A 10000-nucleotide genomic window follows, 5' to 3' on the forward strand; every position below is an offset into this window, starting at 1 on the left:
GAATTATGCAGTTTGTGTGGCCAGAGCTACGGAAGAGAGTGGGGTAAGAGAACCAACAAAACGGTCAGGAATGATGGCCAGGACTGTGTGACTGCCATTGGGAGTGAAATCCGTGTTTGCAAAGTAAATAAATGGATGGCCAAATTGAGTGCAAATCGTGCGCTAGATCGTTGTCAAACGCGTGCCCCACGATGCAAAAGGGCCCACTAACCGGTACGAACCGAAAGACGGGAAGGGAAAATCATAATTTTCCCTTTTTTCCCTTTTGCAAACCAAATTACGCCAAAAACTTGGGAAGATTGTTTATCATCCGGACCCGCCACCTTGGCCATCGTGCTTGACGAAATTATTGCCTCGTTCGCCTCGCGGTCTGTCTAATTTGAAGCCATTAATCAAAGGGAAATTATCGTCGCCGTCGCCATTGTTGTTGGGCACCCTTAGCGTCATCATCATCATCATCCTCCCGGGTGTGCGCGGGGTGGGAAAAATCGGAGAAAAAGAGCAACAAAAAAAAAAAAGACATCCGACCCCAGACTGGCGGCAGCACGAAGGGGAGCTTTGTTTTGCGGAACTGTTTACTACCGTCGGCCAAACATAAATGTTTCGTGTGAATTTTTGTTTAAAAAAAATAAAAAAGCTCAAGGGAAGCGAGGGTTGCAAACGACACGGACACTTCTCAAAAGAAAAGCAAAAAAAAAAGGGTCACCACGGCGAGCGCATGTCCCCGCGCATTATTCGCCCACGGTGCCCAGTGTTCTAATTTTTATTTCGCGCCCCCCTTGGACCCTTTTTGGAACCCTCGCAACCCCGCGGAACATCACCGTTCGGTAGCTTTTAAGCTTTTGTGGAGGGGAGAACCGAGAAAACCGATTTAATGATTTTCTTCTCCTCCTCTCTCTCTCTGTCTCTCTCGTTCTATCTGCGTATCGCTTCACTTGGTACTTGGTGGTGTGAAGCATCCTTTTTACCGTTACACCGCGTTACACGGTATGTGACGCTCGACGCACGATCGCGGTGGTGGTTGGTGGTGGGCCCGCCAAGTTATATTAAAATGCGCGCGCGTGCCCATGAACCTGGCATCAAGGGTCGCGCATTTACCTTTGGCGGCAACCTTTCGGTTTTCGGTTAGTCCACGTTTCCCCTTCCCAGTTCCCTTTTTATTACCATAACGGGGTACAAAGACAAAAAGGCGGTCGCTTCTCAAAGCAGAACGCAACGAGGAAGAGACGGGTGTTCAGGTGCGGGGAGAGGTGATGCCAGTCAGTCACCCAACAGAGTCAGGCGCGAACATCTTTCTATTGTTTCGCTCCACTGTTACCGTTGCTTCTTGCGCATCGGTTGCCATTTTGCCAGCCTCATTACCATCGATAAAAAGCTGGTGCACGATCTCGCGGCCACGCAACGCAACGAACTCGTCGCGATAGCTAGCTTTCCACGCCTAGTCGCCAACCGACGGGCCAGGGCAAAGCGAAAGAACAATATTTCAACCTTTTTATGATGAAATAATTATCCCGGGCCCGGGCTCCACGAGCGCGAAAGGTACGACGCCGAAATTGGCGACCGGCAGCGAACGTGAGCGAACGGAACACCCGGAACACGGACCCTGCCCCGTAGCGCTGCGTGGCTTTTTGATTTCTTTGGTCACGAGGCTGCGAGCTGGTGGCAATGGTCTAGGATTAGGGAAATGTGGAGCAATTTTCACGGCCCCGTTCGCCGTCGTTGTTTGGTTTCGGTTCTGGTTTGTTTTTCGGAAGTCGCGCCCGTGTCCCCGACTTTAACGTCGACATCGCACCACATCGGGGTTTGTCTGCTTTATGCTGTCTGTTAGATTATTTCATTCATGTTTCGTACCCTGTTTGTTTGCGTGAGAATGTCGCTTCAGTTTAAGCTCTAGCTTCTGCTTTCGGTGACAGATTTTGGGTTCATTTACCACGCGTCGCGTCTTGTGCTCTACTTCTGCAGAGTGTCCTTCTTATGGTGCTGCTGCTGTCACTTAGATACGCCAAGTCTCGTCTCGTCTTCAGTCTATTGCACGTCAGAGGCACTCGTTGAGCTTTGTCAGCAGAAAAAAAATCTGAGAATTTTAAGTATTTTTCATTATTAGTTACGTTTTTTTGACATCGTTCTGGTTACGTTCATTCAATTGATAGTAGTTGTTAAAAAAAATGTTCTCCTCGTTTTATCAGTAACTAAAAAATCTGTTTTTTTTCTCTTACGTTATTGCTGAATCAGTTAAAACAATAGAAGTAAAATAGAAGTTCGACTCAATTGATGGCACCTTCACTACATTATCATCAACAATTTCACGTCTAACGGGCTTTAAGGTTCACTCAAGGGTAACCGGAAGCACAAAACCAACCTGGGGCGCGTATCGTAGCGCATCCTCTTCAAATTTGTAATGATAAATCCCAACAGTAGTAGCTAGAACATTACATTTTGATAAACCATAGAACACGACCATCTACGGTTGATCAATCGGATCGGATCATTCCGGTTCCGTTCCGCTAGACCGATGGCCGGTGGGTTGTTGAACTGAACTTCATCCTTCTGATTAGCTTCCAATGCATAAAAGATTACAGCAAACAACTACTCCTACTGCGCTCTCCCCTAGGAAAAGAGAGTTGTTCTGCGGAAGGTAATACATATTTAACGAAATAATAATCCTTCCCGTGGCGCTCTATGGTCGATTGTCGAAGATCTAGAAGTCAAGGTTGCCTCGGACTCGCGTGGCACGCGATCACCACTAATTGGACAGCACATTTTGGCCCCGGGATCGGTGCTCGGATTGGATTTCAGCGCCAGGGAGTCTTATCACCCATTCCCGTTCCCTCCGATCTCGATTCCTTATCTCACCTTCCGTGGGGTGGGGGCTGAGGGGACTGTTCTGCCTCGGAGCTTCCAAACTTTCCGCTTGTTTCAGCTTCACAAATCCCGACGGTCCGTCCGTCGCCGGACGCGGTTGCGTGGATAATGCGAGAAAATGAATTCTGACAGCCAGAAATTAATGCTACTTTTGGTATTTCCACTTTACCGCTAACTTTTAATGTATAAATAAGCTCGCCTTAGGGGGTCCCCACCTCTCTCCCGCAGAATCGGGGTGGAGATGGCCGCTAGCCGAGCCGGCTGGCCAGGGATCGGGGTTTTGTTATGAATTTGTTAGGGAATCAACATGCACCAACCAACCAACCGGTGGGCGGACGGGAAAACGAATAGAAAAAGCACGGAAAAAGTGATGCAGAAGCTAACAAACCCCCGCCACCAACTGGCCAACCGACAATCGAGCGCGCCACAAACGCCAGGGAGCGTCTCTCTCTCCAGCGGCTCGTCTCTGGACGGAAGCGAAGAAATTCAATTAAACTTTTGCAAGAATTTATACCGTCACAAGCGCGCACGCTGATGGTTTTGCGTTTGCGGCCACAACTCGTGGTCCCCCCCCCTGGCTGGGCGGTCTTATCACACTTTTTTCCCCCTCCCTTCTCGCCGGTCGCGGTTTAACGGTACGATCGTCCGCGTCCGTGGTTGCGGTGGTGCGTGCCACCATACCGGTACCAGTGAGGCGCGGAATTGGAAATTAGCTCCGGTTTGCCTCCGTTGTTGGCCGTCTAGCGGTCGTTTTATGCAAGAATCGAGCACTCGAGCGCGAGCTTAATTAGAGGAAGGCACGACGACTGCGAGCACCGCGATCCGCGATGGCGATTGAACCGGAAATGGGATTCGTTGGCCCGCTGCCTGCTTCTTGGCTTCACCGGGCCCGGTGTCATAATTGTCGCGCGTGTCATTATGCAACGCCCAGCGCACTGATTGCAGTAACAGTAATGGTGGCACCATAAACGGCCCACGAGCGAGCTATTTGTGATGAACAAAAACGAGCTTTTAATGGTATTTCCATTCCAAGCGCTCCTTTTCCTGCTGCAAATCGAATGCACGAGCGAATAAGTTAATTTTGTTGCATCCCCTCCTCATGAAAGATAAATGCGCCGTCTCTCCCCGAAACCAACACCACATTTTCATCCCTTTTCACCAATGAAAAAAAAAGAAAAAAACCCAAAAAGGACATCCGGATGCATTGGTCAACTGCGTGGCCTCCTCGCGATGCACGGTTTTCGCGTTTTTTCAACCCTCCATTTTCCCGCATTTCCATATCGTGTTGGTCCCCGGGACCCCCGGGAGGATGAATGGTCAAACAAGGTACTAAAAAAGAGTAGCAGCGGTAGAAGAAGAAGCGAAATCAATAATCACAAAAATATGCACCACACGGACCACGGTTCCGTTTTCAGAAAGAGTAGGCCACGGGCTGGTTCTGCTTACTCCCGTCCAGAAACAGACCCAACCCGTAATGCTCCGTAATGATGTCGTACACCCGTTGGCCTGTTGCCAGTTGCCTGCAAATTGCCACCACCAACACCACGGTGGTGTACGCGTATTCGCTCTCTTTGGAATGGTCAATACTTGGCCAGGACACGCACACCGTTTGTCTGGCCGTGGTGCTCGTGAGCCGTAGCATCCGTTATCAGAGGTCCTCCTCGACGGACCGGCGCTCACTGCTCACTCTTTCCAAATACAGAACACACGAAACAACGACCACGAGCAGCAGCAGCAGCAGCATCACTCCCAGTGGAGCCATTTTCGCATTCGGGTCATGCGCGACGAATGATTGCAGCATTATATTCAATAAAGCATTTTACTGTTGAATTTTTTAATCGTTCTCGAGGGCGATTTTTCGTTTTATGCTTCGATATTGAAATCGTTCTGCGTGGTGGAACGGAGCCGATCGATCCCGTGCACTTCGAGAGTAAAAGAGGAGGAGGAGGAGGAGAATATATGTTGGAATGCTACTGAAGGTTGTCTGGCCCTGGAGTCTGTCTGGATGATAGCTTACTGCAAACAGTAACAAGTTGTATCTGAAGCATTTAAGTTAATGTGTTTTTGATTTTCAAGATAAATTAAGTAAAATGTCCTTGGAGACGACGAGCAGCCCCGGTCCGGTATGTGTTTCCGGTTCCAATGAACGGTCATCGAGTGTCATTTGATCGGGATGGCACCCCGATGCTGTGATGCTTTGGTTCGCGCGCGCCATGAACTCTCTTTTCCATGAAATGCCTCACCGTGTGACAGTAGACACCCTTCCAGAAGGGCAAGGGAGAGAAAACCGAACCCCTGGAACATTTGTGTGCCATTCGCACGTATTTATCTTCGATCAGACGTCGACGCGAGCGAGCACCACGGCCACGGTCCCGGAAAAAGCGGTGGAAAAGTACAAATATGCGTGCATGTGCCCTTTGCCCTGTTCACAGCGGATCTGTGGACGGGATTGGCAAGTTCAAACCACCACCACACCACACTCGATGAACTATGCTGGCTGCGAGCTGGAGAGGACACTCCGTTGGCGTACTTTATTGATTTAGGCAGATTGGTAAAGGGACATTCGGAGGATCGTGGATCGCCGCTTGACGTTTGAACTGTGGATCTACAATTGGCGCTGGTTGGGCACTAGTGTTCGGTTCCTCCTTTTTTTCCTGTTTTTTTTTTTAGGGAAGAGAACAGATGAAACAGAACACTCGTGCATCGGAATTGGAGCTCACGAGCTGCTGCTGCTGTGTCGTCTGTTTCGCGAAATTAGAAAATATTTCTCCTAAAATCCTCCCTCCACCCAGTCGCCACTAATTCCGAGGGTGGCGCGCGAGGGTTGCAAGGGGATGTTGAGAGCAATCACAGGATCCCATCCCTGTTGGTCCACGAGTCCATTTTGTGCCAGGTCGTGGTATGTGAACGCGAGGTCTGTTTATTATTTTGACCGCGTTTGAGAATTCGATTTTGCTTTTTCCGTTTTCCGGCAACGCCTGGCCACCTCCCCCAACCCCCGAAAGGCCTAAGGGTGCTCGAACACACGGTGGCAGTCGGCGCTCTGGTTGAAATTGCATTAACGGCGAGGATTAATGCGGTTACTGCAACATACGCCACACTGCCCGGAGGGGCATCTGTTCGAGAGATAGATGTTCATTGCGACCGTCGTCCGGTTCCGGGCTGGCCGACCGAAAAAGGACACGAAACGTTGGTCGATGGTCTAATCGATGCAGAGCAGCAGCAGAGAAGCTGGCATCATCGGGTGGTTCGCCCGGTTGATATGCCCCCCAGCGACATTCTCGTTTGACGTCTGATGGAGATTGATGTTCAGAAAAGGGGAGGGAGCTGGAAGTGAAGATTGTGATGATTTCCTCGGTGTTTCTCGGTGTTCCGGTGGGGTTTCTGCTGCAATTGGCAGTGGCATGTTTGGCGGTTGCTTGCAGGTGCATCGCTAGGTTAGAAGCGATGTTGATGGAAGTGATGGAAGCGATTTCGATTTTGATTCTTGAAATCTCCATTTAGTGTAAGCGGTGCAGAGCATCGTTCAGACCAGTGGAATGCAGTGGAAATGAGTGCCAGTGAATGCGCGAACAAATTTTGGCCGAAAACCATCGGCAATTTGAGACAGAGAACATTATCTTCTAATAGATTTGCATGGTTTTATTTATGCGGAACATTAATTTAGATTCCAATTGCTTATAGCGTTAAGATGATATTAATATTTGATCATCCAGCGACTGGTTGCGTTTAATTTATTCACAATTATACAGTATTTCATTTAAAGTTAAAAAAAGAAAGAAGGCTCGAGACACTACATATTTTGCTAGTATGCTCTGGGTATACATATTTTAGTGATAAAGATACACGAGAAAAAAAACTAAATAGCAGCGATTGAAGAAACGTTTGTGAAAAGCAATTTAATAAGTAATACCAACATAAAACTAACTAATTACCCTGGTAAAGCAATGGTGAAATGGTAGAAACAATTTACTTTGAATGATTCGATTTGAATGCATCGATTTTTTTCATTTTTCTATGGTGGTAGAAAATTCGCCGACGGTTTGAAATGCATTCAAATGGTTTTTCTTTATTGTGTGCCGTTTCAATGTTTTTCCATTTTAATATTTTTATTGCTTGCTTGCTACTGCAATCGTGCATTTGTGCATCACGTCGTTAATATTACAAGAATCAAATTACATAAATACCTGTCAAGTATAAGTTACATTCAGTCTGCAAGCGCAAACTGAATCATAATCATAATGTATCAATCGCTCATTAAAAATGAACACAATTCCCCTGGTCCTCTTCTTTTGACATTGCTTTGCCGGACCGCTTTCGATTTTTTCCGTCTTCTAACCACATCAAGTAAATAGGTTTTCTCATCAGCGACTGTTCATTCATCAGCGACGACATTTTCACCATCTCCTGTCCGGTCTGCCACCGTGCCAGCCCACGCCTCTGATTTCCATAAGCCGATGAAGCCATTTTCCGACACCTTCTGCCGATACCCCGGCCCTGGTGCATCCACCGGATTGCGCACGGAGTGAAACGCTTTTCAGCTCCCCTCGAAAAAACGGAAAGAAAAAAGTCCACCAACGTGTTTGCAATTTTCCTTCCTTTTGAGCCTTTCGACGGGGTGAACATGGCTGTACTAGTCCTCCCCTCACCCCCCGGGGGGGTTTGAGTGGTAGCCACAATTGGGGTTATCCGAATTGATTCACGTAGCTGGCAGCGAGAGATGTTTTCTCGCTTTTCTCCGCCAGCGGTTGGTAGAGTTTCCATTTCGGTTCGGTTTTCCTTCTATTTTTCCTCCATGCGGTGGCCACGGTGCTAGTGGTGATGGTGGTGGTGGTCCCCTCGTTCGGTCAGGTACTTCATCAATCTAATAGAAAAGCTATTGCCAAAATTGCAGTCACGCGATGGCATGCTGCGACCGCGATTCACCGCGTATGGTGCTGGATATTCCTTCCAACGATCCGCGGCCTGTATGCATTTGGCGGTTCGACCGATGGCCGATGCTCTGGTGCCGGTGTCTGTGTCGACGAGGTGGCTTTTGGAATAGAATTTCAATCATGGCCACCACTAGCAGCAGCACCACGACCACCAGGAACCACCAGGAGGTACACTCGCTGTCGGTCGATCGTTCGCCATTCGGTGTTGGATGCTGTTATCGGTGAAAGACATGTTATGGAAATGCACGCCGCCGCGCCGAAACCACTCGAATCGCCTTTCTGTCGACCACCGAGGGCCACCAGAAAGGCGGAAGCGAAATGTGGCCGACTGACTCGCCAGGTTGGATATCATTTCGGAACAAATAAACCACCGATCAGTATTTATGGTACCACGGTGGCCAGCAAATCGCACGAAATAGAAAAAAACAGGAGCTGCTCCCTTACATAAAACACACCCTGGCCGTGTTCATCTGCGGCCTTCTCACTGGTCGCTACAGCGTGATAGCTAGATGACAGTACCGGGCATAACCGCAACAGCAGCAGCAGCAGCAGCAGTGGTCTCGTAATTGATGGGATTTATTTGATCCCTCGGTGGGATTACGTTTTCCGGCCCGGGACCGGGGCAGATAAAGGTATCGTGCAAACGAATCTCCTGTTCTTATCTCGAATGGAAAGTGTGGACCACTCACCTGGTGGCCGATCTGGATGGTGAAAGGTGAATCATTTGTCAAAGGACAAGGGTGTCAATCATGATGATGCCAGTTGGTCAGACTAGTTGATTATTATATTTTTTGTGAATCGGTAAACAAACTCACGAAACCACTCAATCGTAGCACTTTTTCTTCGATTAATCTCACTAATCACAATAAGCCATCGAAAGGAACTTCTGTGCAAACGTGTGATCCCAATGATCCTTATGATAGCTTATCCCAATGATAGCTTATCCCAATAATCCGATAATCCGGTGCGATTCTAGGAATCGAACATCGAACAGCAAGACAAATGCACTACCAGTGTGCTCCGGGAGTTGAGTTTGATTTTTGTTTACTCAAGCTGAAAAGATCAATTGTTGAATCTTCATATCACCACTACCACTTGTTTCTTCGCTTCGATTCAGATGAGTTTTCCCGGGAAAACAGTCCTTCCCGGTGAGTGTCTAAGAATGGTTCCTTATTTTATGCATATTCCCTGCCTGCCTGCCTGCCTGCCGGAGTGACCTACAGCTAGAAGCACACATCTAAATGGATAATTAAATTGGAAATGGTAAAGTTCCTGCTCGATGGAGTGGAATGGCCCGTGGGCGGGCGATCGGGGACAACATCAAAGTGCGAAGCAAACAAACCAATGCCCTCCATCCGTACACACAAGGTTACAGTTTTATCGCATCAGAATTGTAAATCATGCCAGGTGGACTATCTGGCCTGGCCGTCCGTTGACACTTGTTCGGATTCTTGACATTCTTAGCCGATCCAGGTTGCAGAAATTAAAGCATTTGCCAATGCTTGAACAATTGTTGTTTGCTCTTGTACACTGGTGAGGAGGTTTGGAGCACACGGAAGCACTTTTGTTTAGTTTCCTGGACCGGGCTGGTGTGCTCAAGTGATTCTATTTGGAGTAGAGCGGAGCATAGTTGTCGATTGGTTAGCGTTCGGTGTCTGTATGGTCCCTCCGTTGTCCCGGGATCTCAATCAGGAATAATTAAATTCTTTATTGATATTGTGCTCCAGCAATGAAGGCGAAGCCATGTTTCTCCTCTTCGGTTTATGATCAAATCATTAAATACACTTCTTTCAGCTAAATAGTTTTAATAAGGTTTTTATTGAAATTTCCCAATCAATGTTTTCCATTTCCAGGCAAATGAATATGCATCGTATCAGAACACACTTGGCCGGCGTTCGACCCTCGTTGGACCGTATACGCACATGAGCAAGTACTCGTACCCGACGGACGTAAGCGTCAGTAGCCACTATGGGTACACATCCTGGGGCCTGTGGCGCGATAGCCGCAACCTGTCGTCCTCGCTGTACGCGAAGAAGCAGAAAAACATCAAATCCTTCTCGATTCTCCTGATGTCGGCCGCCTTCATTGTGGTGCTGGCGGTTCTGTGCGTCGCCGGATTGGCCTTTTACTTCAGCACCTTCAAGACGGATCTCAGTGAATGTAAGTATCCCTAGGCTAGCCGGCTGGAGTAGAGATAATGGATA

At 48.2% G+C, this 10000-nt stretch overlaps 1 protein-coding gene across 1 annotated transcript in view; it reads left to right on the top strand.

Annotated features, from left to right (window-relative positions):
• Positions 1–10000, top strand: part of LOC126577783 (uncharacterized) — a 31059-nt gene that overhangs the window by 15944 nt on the left and 5115 nt on the right. Inside the window, exon 2 of the mRNA XM_050239720.1 lies at positions 9650–9956. Coding sequence (XP_050095677.1) covers positions 9650–9956 — 307 coding nt within the window. The remainder of the gene's footprint in view (positions 1–9649; positions 9957–10000) is intronic.

Source organism: Anopheles aquasalis, chromosome 2 (genome assembly GCF_943734665.1).
Source record: "Anopheles aquasalis chromosome 2, idAnoAquaMG_Q_19, whole genome shotgun sequence".
NCBI classification, from domain to species: Eukaryota; Metazoa; Arthropoda; class Insecta; order Diptera; family Culicidae; genus Anopheles; species Anopheles aquasalis.